General features: G+C 41.2%; 1 protein-coding gene across 1 annotated transcript in view; it reads right to left on the reverse strand.

The window, feature by feature from the left end:
• Positions 1-18,647, reverse strand: part of pde3b (phosphodiesterase 3B) — a 59,391-nt gene that overhangs the window by 7,337 nt on the left and 33,407 nt on the right. The window contains exons 2-12 of the mRNA XM_061742792.1: positions 14,827-14,877; positions 12,723-12,968; positions 12,455-12,606; positions 9,260-9,360; positions 8,949-9,180; positions 8,728-8,819; positions 8,035-8,201; positions 6,737-6,871; positions 6,305-6,416; positions 6,083-6,196; positions 5,760-5,959 (exon numbers count right to left, since the gene is read on the reverse strand). Coding sequence (XP_061598776.1) covers positions 5,760-5,959; positions 6,083-6,196; positions 6,305-6,416; positions 6,737-6,871; positions 8,035-8,201; positions 8,728-8,819; positions 8,949-9,180; positions 9,260-9,360; positions 12,455-12,606; positions 12,723-12,968; positions 14,827-14,877 — 1,602 coding nt within the window. The remainder of the gene's footprint in view (positions 1-5,759; positions 5,960-6,082; positions 6,197-6,304; positions 6,417-6,736; positions 6,872-8,034; positions 8,202-8,727; positions 8,820-8,948; positions 9,181-9,259; positions 9,361-12,454; positions 12,607-12,722; positions 12,969-14,826; positions 14,878-18,647) is intronic.

Consider the following 18,647-nt stretch of genomic DNA (forward strand, 5'->3'; position numbering starts at 1 on the left):
CAGCTGCAAAACAAAACATGGTGTTTTTGCTAATACGCTGCGTTTGGTTTTCATCATACACGGCACTGTGCATCAAGCAGCTCTCCATTTTTCTTGTCTGTCTATAGAGTAAAATTGTGTTTTGTTTTGTTAAAATACAACTTTCCAAACCTGAGCCTTGCTGCCATGTTGAACATAGTTATACCTCCAAATGAACCAAATGTGTTCATTCGCTTTCCAACATTACTGTCACGACTACACAGGCTCCCCAAACACTTTTATAACATTCAGTGATAATTTCCTCACTACTAGCAGTCATTCTTGTGAGCATCTTTAAAAAACAAATAAATAAATAAATAAATGGCTCCATAATCAGCCCTGGTTCCGTAATGTCAACAGAGAGGTGACATGATGTGGGGGAGGGGGCTCGGGAGAGTTCATGATGGGATGTTTTTTTGGGGATGGCTGGAGTGAGGTGCTCGTTCTTTGTGTTTTCTGTTTTCTTTCAAATATCAAAAGAAATCCCTTACCCTCCCTTTAATGTTTCCAAGGTTTACAGGCACCAGCTACTGTTTTTGCAATATCTGAGATCTTTGCAGAAATCTTTCCTTCTCCGCAAACTTCCCAAACATCTGCTTTTATCGGTATGCTTCCATTTGCTGATGATCAGTCAGCCAAGAGCATCATCTGGTTACCTGTTACCCTCTTCATTTCTGATATACTAAGGGTCTACATAGTTGTTTTTTTTCCCCCATACTGCTTCTGTATTTCATCTTCATTTTTTTTAATGAAAAAAAATGAAACATCCAATATGTGATGCTATTCATCTAATGTTGTGCTTAGCTAATTTGTTTCAGACTTGGTTAGAACCACATGTTTATTTTTCCTGACACCTAAAAACTGAATGGAAAAGAGCATGTACATCTTTTTCTCTATCACTGGACAGTGCCAGGTTTTAACCCACTTTCCAAGGACTAAACCCAGATGGTGTGTGCTATCACTGGACGGGTTGTGAAAACACAATATTTAAACTGGGGCAACTGGTTAACCATTCCATCCTCTATTTCCTTCTCAAAACCCAATGAGAGAGCATGCTGGGATTACAGTAACTGGACATGTGGTGAGGAGCTAATATCACGTATGACCTCCGTTTGAAACATATTTATTGAAGATAGTGCTACTTTGTTTGAGGGCATCAAGTGACATTGACGTCAGATAGCAGCCTACCAGAATCTAACAGAAGCCAGGCTGTGTGTCATCGCACAACGAAAAGACGGGAGGAAAATGTTGACTCAAGTTAAAGATCTGCTGTAGAGGTGGAAACAATATGTCAAGACAAACCGCAAGAGAAAACATGAGGCAGCTCAAGTAACATGGAGGCATGTTTTAGATTAAAAAGGGATAAATGTGCACTACATAAGTAAAGGCTTTATAAACAGTAAAAATAACTTAAAATTCTGGAGCAGCTTTTCCATATTCATGTATGGAGACTGAAAAAGCAGCATAGACGCTTCCAGCAGTCTCCAAACTGACAGGATCATGACATTTTTATTGAGATCCCAAAGTGAGAATGAAGCAATTTTTCCTATAGACTTACAATGTAGTTTCTTTTTTCAAGAAATTGCCTCTCAGTAAGATTCAGGCTCAAGGTTGTTATATTCGCAGAGCCATCCAGAGTCTCCACAGTTTTGACTTCCAGGGTTCGACACCAATGCACCAGGGGTCAGCATCAATGGGTGCAGAACAAATTGCCTCTGGATGCCATTGGACAGGAATCCAACCAGTCAGAGCTACAGAGCATGTGAAGGCAGTTGTCTTGGTTGCATTTAGTCCCATGAAGGAACCACTGCTTGGTTCCTGAATGGGTATGGCTGGCTACATTACTAGCTTTTTTTTCTTTTTACAAACAAGGGGCCTCCTTTTCTTCTTTCAATAAAGTCAATATGGAAAAAAATATCATAAATACTGTATATGAAATTCTTATTATGATTTTAAATTCTCTATTTTCTCTATTTTGTGCCTCTAGGCCTCGCTGAGAAAGGAAAAAAAAGGGAGAGGATGAATTATGGCACCACGTAACTTTCAGCTTTTCTGAGTTTGGCGGCATCTTTTGGACAAAAGCAGTAGTGCTTTACCAGAAAGAACACTACGTTTCCCATGAGCACCAGCGCATACTGCCGGAAAACTCCTGTCCCGTCGCGTGCATTTGTTTTGAGACAAGACGGGACGCTTTTCTGTTTCACCAAGTGAACAGACGGAACGCAAAAACAAAAGATGTTAAACTGCTGGAAAGGAACTGGAATTTACCGGGATACCTTAAACAAGGAAGCCAGGGAGCAGTATATGGAGAAAATAATGATTATTAACAGTCTGGATCCATATGAAATCCCCTATCAAAGAATGGAGCTCCTCGTCGGAGCGCCACTCTTTAGAAGGATTTACTGCTGCAGTTCTGCAGAACCACCGTCTCCGGCTACCTTGTTTAGGAGTGTTTGGCAGCTGCTTTGGTAAATGTTTGACTCGCTATGTGTTTCAATAAATTAGTATAATAGTACAACATACAGTACATGTTTTGTATTACTCTTACTTTTCTTTTCTTTTTTTTGACTGCTTTGAAGAGGCTCCGAGGCGTGAGCAATATTTTTTTTTCCTCGTGAGATTATTTTTTTCCTCTGCAGCTACAAATATTTTTTAGTATATTTTTTTTAGTATATTTTTTAATATAATATTTTTTCCTCAACAAAATTAATCGCACCGCAGAGAGCTGGCCAACAACTGCATTTAGCTGGAGAAATGGGGAATAAAACCCGTTTGAATGATCCGACCCCGGTCTGTGAGTGTTTGTTTGTGGTTTAATAAACCCGTGTTTTGATCCGACGCCCGTCTGTGTGCGTGTTTGTTTGTTTACTGAGGAACGTTATGTTTGGTCGGACTCGTTACAGCCGCGATCCAAACGAGCCGACGACTCTTTTACTCTTTTAATTTGTTATCTCAGATAATTGGCCGGCCTCCGTGGTTCTGCCTCCGAGCAGGAAAGCGGTGAAAAGTTAAACCATTAGCGATCTTTTCCCCACGTCTGTTGTGTGGAGCTGCTGCAGCCACAACACAGCAACGGGTTACCAGCTTCTGCGGAGCTCTGAGCTCCAAGCCCCGCCCATTTTCGTCTCGACTACGAATCGGGAAGGAGGGGGAAGTGACGTATGCCGTAAAGCAGTCAAAGCCGTAAAAATTTGTAGTTTTTTAGTGTGGCAGGGTTCCTACCATGCTCCTCAAAGTTACATAGTGCCAGTGAAGGCCATACAGACCCCTCAGACCATGACAGAGGTGTCATTAAACCTGTTGGAAGTTGATGTACCATCACAATGACTCTGGAAATATGATATTAAGGTGGAAAAGTTACGTAGTGTCGCTTTAAAACGACGGATGGAGTTTGGCAAGATATGCAAACTGTTAAGGAATCCTTTCATTTAAGAGCATATCAGGAATATTTCCTGTTTTGAAAAAGCCTCATGACTATTTCAGAATCTATGTTCACTTGCTGCATTATAGCTTGAAGGGTGTGGGCGTGTATATAACAGTGAGCAATGCATTTAAAAAAGCATATCTTATAGCTGGCATATTTTATAAAGTTGAAAGAGTGGATTAGTAAATGTCTTTTTCATTATGTTTTTAAGATTACGCTCATTGGCCTTTTGAATGTAAAATCTCTTTGTAACCAGCAAGTGTGTTAAAAAATACCCATAGAATGTACATTTCAGCCAAATTAAAAGCTAACTTCTGCTTCTTCTGAGCTGGAGCACCATTTTCCTCCTCAGTGGGATCACTAGCAAAGTCCTGGTCTCAGTTTGCAGCCACTTTCTTGGATTTCAAGAAGAGATATTCGCAGATAAAACTTAATATCACTTCAAATTTGCCTTTTACTGTGATGTTGTGTTTTTTCTATGCAAAGTCATATTAATATAATGACTTTTACACCTGCTCTCTGACGCAACTGCAGGACTGAAAACCTTTCATTAAAACAAATCTGCCTTCTGGTGTGTGTAGGGACATTTTTTTTATTTATTTGTTTTTTACTTTTTATGTTTTGCAGCAACAAGAGCAGGAATATTCAGTACATTTTAGATTGTGACAAAAGCATCTATGGACAAGCATCTCTAGTCGAGATGGACAGATATCTCTACTTTGATCTCCTCTATCCAGAGGGCTGTAGTTTTTTGAGATATAACCTTGCAAGCCTAAGTTATGCTGCCGCGTTCTTTGTAGAGAACAGGGAAGTCCCTGTAACTCGCCTACAAGGCAATCTCTGCGTCCACACCTGCAAAGGGGTACACCCCTTCATGAGCACTGCGCTCTTCACAACAACACAGAATGGCCTTGCCCTCTCCTCACACGCACAATCTCAGTCGAAACTCTTCTCCCACGTCGTTGCTCAATGGTGGAAAAAGTTACCTGAGGCCACAAGAGCAGAGTCATCCCTTTCTACGTTGAAGAAGGTGCTGAAAACTGCCCTCTTCCAAGAACACCTTCTGTCGTGAGCTGCGCTCCCCAATAACTTCCTGAGCACTTAAATGGGTCATAGTGGCGCTTTGCTGCACTTATTTTAAATACTGTAATTTCCGGACTATTGATCGCAACTGAATATGCTGTAAGCCGCACGCATTAAATTTAAAAAGAATACAGATTTTGCACATATATATAAGCAGCTAAATGTATAAGTGGCATGAAGCTCGTTAACCCGTAAAAATCCATAAATTAGCCGCATTTTTGTTAAAGACGCAGTGTTCAAAGCGCGTAAAAAACAAAACAGCGGCTTATAGTCCGGAAAGTACGGGACTGTTTTACCAACGCCTACTTTGTGATTTACTGTAGCTTGACTGTATTCCTCTGTTGTAAGTCGCTTTGGATGAAAGCGTGTGCTAAATGTAATGTTCTGACATTTTTTGAATTGTGCCGTCATCAAGTCCAACAGTCAAGACAGAAACTGTGGTCTGTAGAGTACAGTGTTCCTGTTAGTATTGTCTGGTGTTAGCAGCAGGGCGGGGCTGTTTTCAGCACTCTGACCTGACATACAGAAGGTCAAAATTTAAATCTCAGCTAAGCATGTGCATATTTCCCCGGTTCTTGTACCCCAGTCCCTCGGGACTCCAGCAACCCTGAATGACCCAACACAGGACTGAAACAGGTTTGTAAAATGAAGGAAGGAACTGAACAGGACCTTGGGCTGCAGCTTTTGGACTATTTCTGGGTAAAATTGGCAACTGTCATGAAAGTTTTCCACTTGTGAATAATCTTGTGTAAAATCCCAAATGTTTGGAAGTTTTCTTATAACCCTTACCAAACTGATGCAATGCAAAAATGGCCTCTCTATTATATTTGATTATATCTTTCCTTTTTGTTATTGTGTTAACATATTGCTGAATGCTAAGGACCAGCAAACTAACAAACCTTTGTGTTTTAAACAGCTGATGACCATTTAATATTGTGCATTTGTTTAGGACCAGATAGCTCTTACTTATCCTCTTAATTCCTATCGAAGCAGTTTATGCAAAGACTCCAATGTTTGAAATTTTCCAGTTTGAAAAGCATTCAATGTTTTGGGAGAGAAATCGAATCAAGTTTTCACAAAGTACTCACAAAGTGCATGATGTGCGATAATTGTCAGGCAACTCAGAGCTACATTTTCCAGGCAGAGGGTAAAGTCTCTTTAATTTGTAGTTGTGTTTTATTCTGTAAAACACAATCTGCAATACTTTAAAGAGCCAGCAGATGCCACAGCTTACCTGAGGTGCATTAGTGGCTACTAGAAAGGCATTTGTGCGACCGGGGTGGTCATAGTCGTGCATTGCAGCTGCTACATAAAGGGCCATGAGCTCCAAGGCAGGTATGTTCCAGGCCAAGCAGCCATAGCTGTCATCAGAAATTGAGGAACTCTTGGAGGAGGCGTAGGATATCCTGCCTGGAGAGATTCCACTATCTGAATCTGGAAAACAAAAAAATTAGACTGGTGGTACAACCTTTCACATCACTGACGGCAGGAAAGCCTCATTGAAAGACACAAGCCTGAGAATCTTATGAGATAACTTGCGCTCAGCTGTTTGTTTACCTGTGTCACTCCCCGTTACATGCTCACTGTGGATCTGCTGGAACCCAGGGATTGGTTGAGTGGTCAGGTACCAAACAGCATGGAGAACATCAGTAGCATGGACCCGGTTATGATCTGTGTGTTTTCAAAAAATAACCACAAAAGGTCATCTTAAGATAACAAATTGAAGAAAAAATTAAGATCGTTTGAATAATATCTTGAACTTCTCTGAATGGCACTCACAGGGAATGTCTCTGTATCCACTTTCCAAAGCATGGAAGTATGACATGAACTCCCTCACGGGGATCTTGAATATTTCAAAAAGACACATATCTTGGAAAAGTGTGTATGTGACCTGTGGAAACACGAGTTAGGATTGTGAAGAGATTCAGTACGGCATTGACACACAAGAAAATGAGGCACTTATTCGTTTCTCATTTGCATCTCTTTAAATTTGTAAGAGAACAGTTTAAAGATGCTCAACGGTACAGCACTGACAGTTATCATGACCACCCATGCTTTTATTTCAGTGTAGAAACAAAATGATACTAACAGAAGTAGACAGATTCATCAGTTGGCGGACTTTTGCATTCTTTTCACCCAGTCAAGAGACTGAGGATTTGAAACACATGCAGCTACAGGGAGGGGGATGTTTGGTTTGTGGTTTTTACTAACACAGCTGAGGATCCTTCCGGTCTTCCCTCCGGTTACGTCCACCAGGTCAAAGATCTGGAAGTTCCAGGTGTTCATTCTCTCCATTAGAGCCTCGTGGTCCTCCAGCATGGAATCTACCCGGAACTCCTGCTCATCCTGGAGACCATCACCACATGAATGATCAGGTTATGTCCCGCACATTCTTACAGGCAAATGTGACACTTTCTGTTGATGTAACCTTATTTTCACACTTAATATTATTGCGCTCCTTGCAAAACTCTTTTTAGTAAGAATATTGCTTACATCTTCTTTGAGTGTGTCTATATTAACAACCTTCACATAATAAAGAAAAAAAGGGCTTTTTTGTGATATTTGAAAGAATGATGCACTAACTAGGCAAAATAAGCTACAAAAATGAATTATTTCTGCGAGCACCTTTGCTTTTGATTATGGCACACATTCGTCATGGCTACTTGATAAGTGGGTTTCTTAAGGATATACAGCTGTTTAGCTTGTCCTTTCTCCTTCCACACATGGAAACACTGTTACTACTTTTGCTATCAAATATTGTCACTAGGTCTGTTGTTGAATTTCTCAGATGATGCCACCACCAAAGTTTATGTGATATCCAACCACATTTATTTCTCCAACATGATGATTCGCCAACACCGTCCAAGTTTTAATCATCCATTGGACAGGTCCTAACTCAGTTGTTTCTTGTCTTGTCTTGTCTAAAGTTCAAATTACAAATTATTAATTGAATAATAATAATACTAATTTAACATTGTAGAATCGTTTCCACCACCACAGGTTGTGTCTCCTGACAATGGTTGGTAAAGGAATGTGATGTGCATCAGTTAGGATTAAATCTGAAATATATCAATTAATGGATGACTTTTACATATTTTTTTAGTTGAAATCCAGCTGCTGTTTTTTTTTCTACTTTTTAGTTCATGGGTTCTATGTTAAGGGAACCAAAAGTTACAAAGTTGCATCTTCAGTTCTCCAGTCCATCACAGTGTCTACAGACCAAGTTATTATCAGCGGCAGATGTAGGTAACTGCCTGCAGCACAGATGCATGGTGGTACTCATCAAAGTAGTTGAAGGACATATAGGAGAGTGCTTTGTGCATGAGCCTTCCCTGCAAACTGACTGCAGCGGCTGCAGGTAAAAATTGGGGGAAAAAAAGATCTAAATATGAAACATATTTTCATATCATTAGGTTGGTGAGGCGAACACCCAAAATGAAACAAACGAACAACTGTTCCATCAACTGTGCAGGATCATCATACTGAGTGAAGCCTCTGATCTAACATACCCCTGATTTGGGCGTCTGCTGGTCTGTGCTCGGGCTCTTCTTCTTCTCCTCCTCCTCTGACAACCCCTGGTCTCCTCCAGCAGCTGGCCTCCCTTCTTCAGACATATCCAACTCTGTGCTCTCCTCCCTGATGAAAGACTCCCCTGGGAACTCCAGCCCTTCACCTGCTGTGCGCACACACACACACACACACACACACACACACACACACGCAAAGTGATGTAATGCTACATGTCATAACTACAAAAACAGGCCTTAAAGTTTGTTCAACTGTTAGTTACTCACTCTTCTCTAATTCTACATTATTTCATCACAAATCATACACAAAACTGTATTCTACTTAGATCGCTCCAGAGGTTTTTAAAGGTGTTCCAACAAGCTACTATTTATGTGATTTTTACAACAAATAACAAATGGTACAAGCTAAATAGTAGGGGTAAAGAGAAGTAGCTGTGGTTCAAATCGTTAATATGATTGACCATTTCAGACTTAATGTAATGCATATTGTTGGCATCTTGTCCTTATTTTTCCAACTTGCAGTTATTTTGCAGTCCAGCAGAGGGCAGCATTAACACCCCAAAACTAACTATAGAAGAGTTTGTCTTTCAAATACAAATACCAGATCACTGAGCAAGTTCATCTGTTATGACTGTGATCCAGTCTATAATGTCTATTGAATGCAAATGTTTGTACTTGAGCGCCTTCGTTGAGCCTCGCTGGTAAACTGTTGATGAGACTCCACTGTGTCACTGCTGGAAACTCCTTTGAACATCTGACGACCACAGCTATGATGGACAATCCCAGACAGGACAAATTACAATACGTTATTTTAATGACAGACAAAAACAATACAACAGAAAAGAAGGGATAGAATAAAACACAACAATGTGCCAGTTCACCACTGCAGGTCTCACCTGTTGCAGAGAGGGAAGGTAGAGCTGCGGAAGGTCTGCTGAAAATCGGTGGAGCTGACTGTGTAACCCAAGGGCTTGTGCAGGTTCAGATTGACACTCGGCTTAGTCAGGAAGTCCGCCGTGTCTGGGAACTCCACAGGCGACCGAGTGACAAGCGATGATGAGGAACCCGTGCCAACAACCAGAGGACTGTGGCTTGGTGAGGTGACGGGGCTCAGGCTGGGGGATGTGCCTTGAGAGGAAAGAGAACGAGACAGTGTCTACTCATGAGCAACTCCAGAAAAAAAAGAGTTTCAGCGATTAAATCTTACCTGCTCTCCTAGGCCCAGCATGGTACGTGAGGGTCACAGAGGAAGATCTCTGCTTGGGAATCGTGAGCAGGTTTGGATTGGGTCCGTTGGATAGACCAGAACTGTAACAAAAAATAGAAACTTTGGTACGAAAAACTAACTCAACATTCACCAAAGTGTCTGTGTGTTAATGAACAGCTGTTTCACTAGCAGATCCTCCGACTGACTTTACATGGGCGGTCCTCTACTGCCATCCTGTGGAGACACACTGTATCGACACAATGGAGCCCAGCATCCATCCAACTGTCATCAAGTGAAATTAGCACTGTGTCATTTCTTCATTTAAACAAAAAATAAAAAAATAAAACGATTTCCTCTTTGTGCATAGGAAGAACAAACAGTTAAATGAGCCCATTAATCCCATTCCATTTTAATGTAAAAAGCTGTAAAAGACAACTCTATGACACGTGAACTCCTGTTTGATTTCTCTGTGCGATGCACAAAAACAATGAAAGGAAATGATGACGAAATGCAGTTTCTCTCTTTCTTGTCTGTGGTTAACACTGCAATGTTCAGGCTGCCAAACGGACTACAGGGCCAAATCATGCTGTAATTGTCAGCCATCAAAGTTCTAAGTAAATTTAATTTTCTTTTTTTTTTTTTTTTGTTTCTTATTTAATCATGGCAGGGTTGGGTCTAGGCAGCAGATGTGGACTATTTGGCCAACTTTGCACCTCTCAGTCTTAGTTTTTGACTCTCGAGTGTCACAGAAACCTGTTGGAGCACAGCTAGGCTCTGGTGAGGCCCCCACCTAGGGGGGAATGGACACCTGGAACTTCTAGATCTTTGACCTGGTGGATGTAACCGGATGGAAGACCGGAAAGATCCTCGGCTATGTTAGTAAAATCTGCAAGTCAAACATCTCCCACCGCTGCTGCGACACGTGTTTCAAAACCAAAGCTGAATATAGAGGTTCATAATTTATCATGTAAAACCAGCCTTCTCACAGATAAAGATTTTTTTTTAATAAATAACAGTGTCTCAAATCAGACACAATTTAATATTAATGCAAATTGACATTTAAAGTAACATCTGAGCACAAAAAAACAGACGGGGAGGAAATAAAAGCAAAAATTTACTCTGCTAATATTTAAAATTCATATTTTTTTCACTGTAGTTTCTAATAATTAATACATTTATATATTTATTTTTCTTCTTCTATTTCCACTATTTTCCTAAATACGTTTCATGTTTCAGTCATGATAAACACGGGCTGGGAGCGCAGCTTTCATATCAGGCTATTCACAGATTTTACAAAAAATAAGCGCTTTAAAAGAGATAGATCACATGTGAGGGGACTGTTTGAAGTAATTTGCTATATTGATATAACCACAATTAAAATCTGTATTTCTAGTAAGTTGGGTCCTTTGCAGGCACAGACTGACGTCTTGAGCGGATGTTAGTCTGCAGGTCAGCGTCTCGGTTTGTGAGGCTGTGCCGGGCCTTCACTGCAGCGGGGTCTTTGGTTTTGGCTCTGGCAGTGAAAGGCAGCTGGACCTGATAGAAAACAAGTGACTCACTCAGCGGTTACAAAATATTTTTCGCCGGCAGCTCTTGGGATGCTCTTAAAGGTTTTTAGAGTCGTTATGTGAGCTTTGTCCCGTCATCTCTGCTCCGTTTGGCTGAATCTCAGCGGACAGATTCTCTCCGTATACACTTCCGATTTGATCCCACTGTTTCCGCCAGCGGCACACAAATGACCCAGCGTCACCGGGAGCCGTGCCCGCTCAGGCCGTCGCGCTGCCGCCACATGTTTCACAGCTCATGTTGCAGGCTTTTCATGCAATACTCATCTCCATATTGTTTTTGTTCCTGAACTGATCCGGCTTTTGAAGATGTTTTTTTTTTGGGGTCTAATCTGTCTAATCCGGCCTTCTCATTCCCAGAATGTACCAAACAGTTCATAATGATATTGCTATCCCTTGCTATCTGTTATATATGGCTGTCCCTCAGATGGATTTTAGTCTTTTGTTTTTGTTTTTTTTTTTTTGCAGAAAGAGGATGCCCTGTTTCAGCTTAACTGGTAGCTTCACTGCACACAAGTGATCAGTAATCACACTTTTATGTTGTTACTTTCTGCTACTTTAAGGCTTGTACTCGCAGAATAGTAAACATCACAGATGCAGTAAATAAAGATCGATGAGCATCAGGTTTTCCATTCACTTAGAAACTGAGATATGCAACCTTGTCAAAGAAAAGATCAGGAATGGGGTTGTACTCGCTCAGGAAGTATTTCCAAATAGTAGTAGTTTACGGCAATCATGAAATGAATACGCAGATCAAGCTTATTGAACCTTGGACTTTTTTAAAGTAAGATCTGTTGACAAGTTGGTGAGTTTTCTACATCTATGTCAACTTGACCCCACTCAGTGTGCTCGTGCATGCATCAGTCACAGACAGAGGCAACAACGAAGGAATAATCCCATATGTGTATAATCTGTTATTATACACGTAAAAAGGATGGGGGGGTGGAATCAAATGTAGTTTTTGACTTCTAAAATGAAGTCTTCTTTCTATGAAGTTGATTTCAATGATTTCAATCCCCTGTGGATATGGATTTGTTTGCCCTCGGCCTCCACAAGTTCCCTTGGTGCTTATGTACAAGTTGGAGTTCACTCAAGTTATTTTCAAGCCCAGCCGGCTTCTTTACACCTTTCTTATGTCCCACTTCCTGCCAGTTCTGATCTGCTGCGTGTAAATTGACACGTGTTTGGGCTGCTAAGTCCACACCTGCCTAAGAAAAAGCTCATGAGTCAATTGGTCCAACTACATTCAAGTCCCGCGAAAAACAGGAATCTGCATAATGAAAAGCTGTGAGTCAAAAACAACTTGCTCCAGGCAGACATGAATATTTTACAATTAAAGATGAGAATCTGCAGCGTATGGCATTATGTACATGAAAAGCTGTTTTGGTTTATATTTCCAGTTAATTATACAGAGAATAATCTCTTTCCATCATATAGACATAACTAAACCCCATTTATAACATTTTACACATGAACTCTCCTCCAAAGATGCTGGACTTTACTAAAACAAAAAAGCAACAAAGCCTCCTGGAGAAGACCAGAACTGGAGTGTGATGCTATTATTTAGATCAGCAAATTACTCAGATCCATAAAAATAAAAGAAAAAAAAGGCCTGTGCTCCTGTCGATACCTGCTCGAGCTGAGGTCAGAGTGCGGTCTCTTCCCGTTGCTACGCTCCCAGCGTGAAGAGGAGGAGTCCAGCGGAGGGAATGCAGAGGGTGTGGAGGAGGTAGAGCTCCGCCTGGGCTGAGGGGTAGGGAGGCTGTTTCTGCTGCTCAAACCCTGGCAACGTTAGAGGAAGTTTGCCATATAAATATAAGTCTGACCATTCCTGCAAATAAATCAATATATTATCAATTTCCCAGAGCTGCAGTCGACACTAGAACACCTCTACCCACCTTTATGCTTTTCCTGTCACTCCTCTCCACAGAGTCCTCCACCTCTATGGGGTAGAAACCTGGGAAAGGGGTGAAGGGATTGACCCTGGGCCGGCACGAACCCGAAAATGTCCCCAAGAGGCTGGAGACGCTGCGCAGAGCTGTGACGGTGTTCGGACACAGAGACGAGTCCATCAGCAGGTCTGACACCACATTCCTGGCCTCGTTGATGACCGAGAGATCCACGCCGCTGCCACTCACCGCACCCTGTCACGTGATCACAGACATCACCCAGGTTAGGGGGCAGAGCAGCAGAGGAAACTATTTTCTTTTTTGTGGGAGGGTTTTGTAAAAACCTCACAGTTTGTGTTTGATGAAGTGACAATTTAATAAAGTTAAAACGCCCCTCTCTCATGGCTTCCCTTGCTGATACACATCACATCCCAACTCCTCTACCTTGTCTTTCTTCCATCTCTCCTGGTATCTCATAATCCCTCTCTTCTTCCTCTGTCTTCCCATATATATTGACGGCTTCTGGGGTCTGAATTGCAACCTATATGATGGACAAGCATTTTTCTACGCACAATGGTATTTATAAAAAGGAAGAAATGATGGTAAATGTACGCTTGAAATGCTGAGCTGTCTGCATACATGTTTACGGTTAATACTGTAATTTAGTAAAACATAAAACCTAGAAAACAGCAGGCATGTGTAACAGTCATGAGTAAAGACTAATTTATTGTTCTTTTATTATTATTATTATTATTATTATTATTATTATTATTATAGCTGGCATCAGCCAGAGTCATTTAATAGGCAGGCACATCTGCGGACAGCCCTGAGTTGCTAAACAGTGATAATGTTCATTCCTTTAGATAATGAACCCCCCTTTTTGAAATGTATTTAATTCATTTTTATTTAGGTTAAGCAAATGTGTCATCTTGTATTGTTTTTAAGTCTCTCTAAATTGGTTCAACATGTTGGCAAAAAAATAAATAAAATAAAATCGTTAGCATCGATGCATGTTTACTAAAACTCCAGAATGGGATATAAAAGAAAAAAGAAGTCGGTCAGCCTCTTCCCTCTCAGTTTTAGAAGATGAGTATTCAAATATTTCTCTGATTTTCTGACACCAGATGATTGTTGCTTCAGCTGTTTTAAATTTCCAACGGCCTGTTTAAAGCCCTGTCAGCCACGCTCCTGAGTGTCCAGCATAAAGGTTCATCCAGGTAAAGCAGCACTCGCCAGTCCTAAATGCTTGATCTCTTTAGTACTCTTGTCTGTAATAAAACTATTTCTTTTCAACTACGCTGGATCGCCCAGTTTGAATTTCCAGTTAATCTAAAACCTTTTTCCCTTCAGCCGTTAATTTGCTTTTTTTATGTGTAGTTCGGGAACTAAAAAACCCAAATAAAACCAAGTTCATTTTCTCTCACCAGTGTATAATATCTGTTTTCTGTGCTGTTGGTTTTACTCTGTTATTTATTTGTGGTGTAAAGTGTGTTTTAATATACCAACTGAGTGTCCGCATCAATTCATGTCTGCAAATGAGGCCTGAAACTCAGGATCCCACATAAACTTCATGATCAATGAGATTTCTAAAAGACAACCACACATATGCATCACTTTAAAAATCCATACACTGTTTAAGCCATAAAACTACAGAAAATTGATCCGACCCCTGGTGTCTTGGGGAGGAAACACACTCCATCTAAATTCCATTTGGGAAATGGAGAGCCAATATAAAAAGTAAAATCCAATAAATTGTGAGAGCTGTGTATCACAGTGTGTAATCCTTGCTTTTTTTAGGGCAGGTTTCATAAGAAAAAGTGTTCTGACCGGGTCAACTCTGTGAGGAACAGGAACAAATTCTTTAACAGATTACACAAATAGTTCAAACAAGGCGTAGAAAGTCTGCAGAAGATAAAAATGTGACAGGACAATAATTTCAAGGACATTGCAAGCAAAGGTTTTTACACAATGTGTACTTTTTCCTGAGCAAAAAAATGTTAAGAAAAGACTCTGGGTCTGCTGGTGGACTACAGGCAGCAAGCTGTCTGACAAGATGCGTATTTCCTGGATGACCTTTAAACCTCATGTGAGCTGTGGCAGATGCAGTACTGACCTGATACTGTGGCTTGTACCAGTGTTTCAGATCCCAGTCCCATAAGATCATCTGAAAAACAAAAAGGGAGCTCTCAGTCAAATTCCATCACTGGATATGCATGTTTATGTGTAACAGAAAATATGAAGTTGAATCACAGCCAAGGACCCCAGGCTTTGACCTGCCCTCCACGTCGAGCATACTGCTTCAACAAGGGCACTGGCTGGTCAGCAAGAGTGCAGCAGGGCTCCTGCTAATCTACTCTGCCTGCTATCTAAACACACCGCGTAGTTAACAGTTTACACTGAGGATTTCCTGCACCACTTGATGCACTTTTCTACTACAGGTACTGTAAGCTGCACGCTGCCTGAGCAAAAGCAGACTGAGCCCTTTCACCGAGCGAAAGCAGAAAAGCAAACCACTGAAACCACTATGGTGCGTCTACAATGGAGTTATGAGATCTTATCAGACTCTAACTACGTCAATCGGCAGCATTTCCATGCTATCTGCAGGTCCCCACACAGGAGCTCTCACACTTTACAGCGCTGCAGGGTCAAAGCTGGTGCAGGCTGAGAAACAGTATGCCGCTGGATTTCAAATTCAAGTGTAATGAAAATGCAAATCAAACAGATTTATTAGTTTTAACCAGGTTTATTATGCTTCTGCACATTAATTGCTGTTGTATGCTAAATGGGTTTTTTTTGTTTACAAGGGAAACTACACATGTGAATGTGTGTGAATGTTTGAATGTGTGTGTACTGCTTAATAAAATCATGGGGACACTTTGTCTTTATAGGGTATCATTTTTGTTTGTTGTTTTTTTTTAATATTTTGTCGCACCAGAGGCCTTCATGAAAGTGCAGAGACAGGAAAATTGGGGTGGAGTGACATGCGGGAAAAGGTCAGGGTCCTGGATACAAACCTGGACTGGCTGTACCAGGACTGTAAGCCCCCATAGACGGGGCGCCGCTCATCCAGCTCAGCTATCCGGTGTAATTCTGCAATGTTTTATTCTAGATAGCCTGGCCATCCATACCCATTCACTTAAATTCTCTCTTGTGAAATAGGTCTGGTACGTTTCCAACTCGCGACTCATACAGGTGCTTTTAGAGACTCTATTCAAAACACTAAATATGGTTGCAAGTGCTAATACCACCTTGTATCAACAGGTTTTTAGTGCAAAACAGATTACACTGATTCACCGCATGCTACTTTTTTGGACATCTTTTTTGTATCAAAAACGTTCCCTTTTTATATCAAAGAGGCATCCAAAATTACTTGAGGTGATGTTAATGCTTAAAGCGTCTTTGAGATCTTTTAAAGTGCTCTATAAATAAAATTGATTATTATTATTTTAAAAAGTAATCCAACTGAGTGGGTTGCTTTAATAGAAGACTATTCTGACTTCCCCTGACCACTGATATGGCATGTGTGAAACCTTAAACCAACTAACTGCGCTAAATCTAACAGGCAGCCAAAAGGTGAAGTGTAGCACGTGGTTTTTCCAACGTCTGTTTGCAGTCTCACCCCGCACCGCAAGAGGGAGCGCCACGGAGGACTGCTTCACAAACGCTCTCTGCCTCATCCTCACACACAAAAACACATTTCAAAAGTTCCCAAAAGCCTAAAATAAAAATAATTGTGTTTATTTAATTGAATGTTTTTCAATTTGTTTAATTCAGATGCAAGCTAAAATGTGTGGTTTGGCTACTTTTCGCATTTTGTATAAAATGTCGCAGTCTAATTAAAATTGTAATTCTAAATGCAAAAAATAAAATTAATGAATCAATTAGCTTATTCTTGTTAGAGACAGCAGATAAGATGTACGACTAAGGTTGTTAATTGGATCAGTGGGTCCATTTAAGCATTTCAATCAAAAACTGTTTCATTGATCAAAGTGAGATGTTGGGTGTTTGTCATCAGCATCTGTACAATGCTGCCAAACATTTAATATGGCAAATAAGTCCTGCCATGGCAACCCGACACAGAGGCCAGCAAACAATGCTCCGTACACCATGGCAACGCGATGGCGGGAGACGGTCGGAGGACAGAGTTGTCGGCCTTCTGTTTGTTTATGGAGAGGAAAAAAAGGAGCTGAAAACAGAGAGGGAGACGGGTAAAAGCGGAAGGAGGGCTAGTCATGAAGGAAGGGGGGGGGGGGCAGTGACGGACTGAGACCACAGCCAGAGATAAGAATGAGACAGCTGCTCTATTCCGTGTGCACTCTTGGCACCAGGTGATGCTCTCAAATGTCTGTAGTGTGTCACATGGCGAGGCACATTATGTGGACAGTCTGCCTACACGTCAACAATACAGCACGCTTTCACCCATGCACAATCTGTTCACAAAACACACACGCACACACACATACGCACACACACACACACACAAAAATCCTCTTCTGACTCGCACAGAAACAGGAAAAGCTGGATGAAGTAGTTCAGCCACCAGTTCAACCTGTGCCAAGATGCAAATGATTTACAGTGAGTTGTTTTTGCGAACATTCAGATTAAAATCTTTTCAAATGAGCAGAAGGCATTTTCTGTATTGGATTGTATAAAAACAAGGCATAGGGGGCAGACGACTGAGACACCTGGACTCATGCGTCCTTGCAGACAAAGGGCAGAACTTCAACCGTGACCTCCAGGACATTTACGTTGATATAAAGCTGTGTAAAGTTCCAGTGAGTTGGTTCATGAGCTCGAACCGAACCACAGTCTCTTCAAGATGTCCATTGGATATTTTGGAGAACCGAAGAGTAATTTCAGAGAGCTTACCGGTTTGTAAACAGCTCTGCACAGAGAATCTCTGGTTCATTCATTTTATTGGACAGAACCGACCATTTTGAAAGTTTGTTTGTGTGACTTTTTCCCGATTGGTCAGATGTGTTTCTGTTGGAAGAAAAACTTTGGGGAAAAAAAAAAATCTACCTTTAAAAATACACATCTGATGTGCAAAGACTAACATTTTGAAAGAATCTTTGCTTGCAGTACAGTATTCTACATAAGGGTTTATTGCTCTGTTTAATCAACGATCACAACTCTTATTAAAGAGGCCATTCTTTTTTAAATTTCTATTTGTCTATTTTTCAAATTTAGAAAAGTTGCCACATCCCATCTATCTCTGCATAACTCTGAGTTCAAACACACAAGTGCACGTGAAGGTAAATATTATTTACAACACAAACAAACAAACAAATGTATATGGACAAATTGCAATTTAAAACACACTCTCCACTGCATGGGCAAAAAAAAAAAGGCATATGAAAACTCCTCCTCTCTTTATCATGCATACACATGCACACAAACGCAATACTTCAGCGTGAGATGGGTCGTAAATATTGCCTAACAGGAGTCAATAAAACTGTGTAAGCTATTAGACAGGCAGTCAGTTACACCCGTGTGTCATTTTAGCCGGGCTCTGCGCTGTGAGAGGTGCTAGAACTGATAAAAACATGCTAATAAGAGGATGGGGAGGGGGGGAGGAAAGGTATCAATGGCAAGCAGGAAGGCAGTCAGGCAGGGCATTTGTATGGAGAGGAGCGGGGCAGTGCTGACGTCAGCCTGCAGCGACATAACAGCGTCAGCAGCCCTCCGCACATGCACACGCTGACAATGAGAACTGGGCTGGGGCTGCCGAGAAAAGCGGCGAAGATGTGGAGATGATAAACAGAAAGGGAGAGAAAGCCCACGTGATGCTGAGGAGAATGGAAGAGACAGAGGAGAGGTGTGCAGCGCGAGACAAAATAGAGCTTGTGTCACAGCAGTGAAGTGCAGACGAAAGAGGGAGGAGACATTAAAACCCTGCTAGACCCACTAAAAACATACATCCTGTATTCAACC

The sequence above is a fragment of the Cololabis saira genome, chromosome 2 (assembly GCF_033807715.1).
Source record: "Cololabis saira isolate AMF1-May2022 chromosome 2, fColSai1.1, whole genome shotgun sequence".
NCBI lineage: Eukaryota > Metazoa > Chordata > Actinopteri > Beloniformes > Belonidae > Cololabis > Cololabis saira.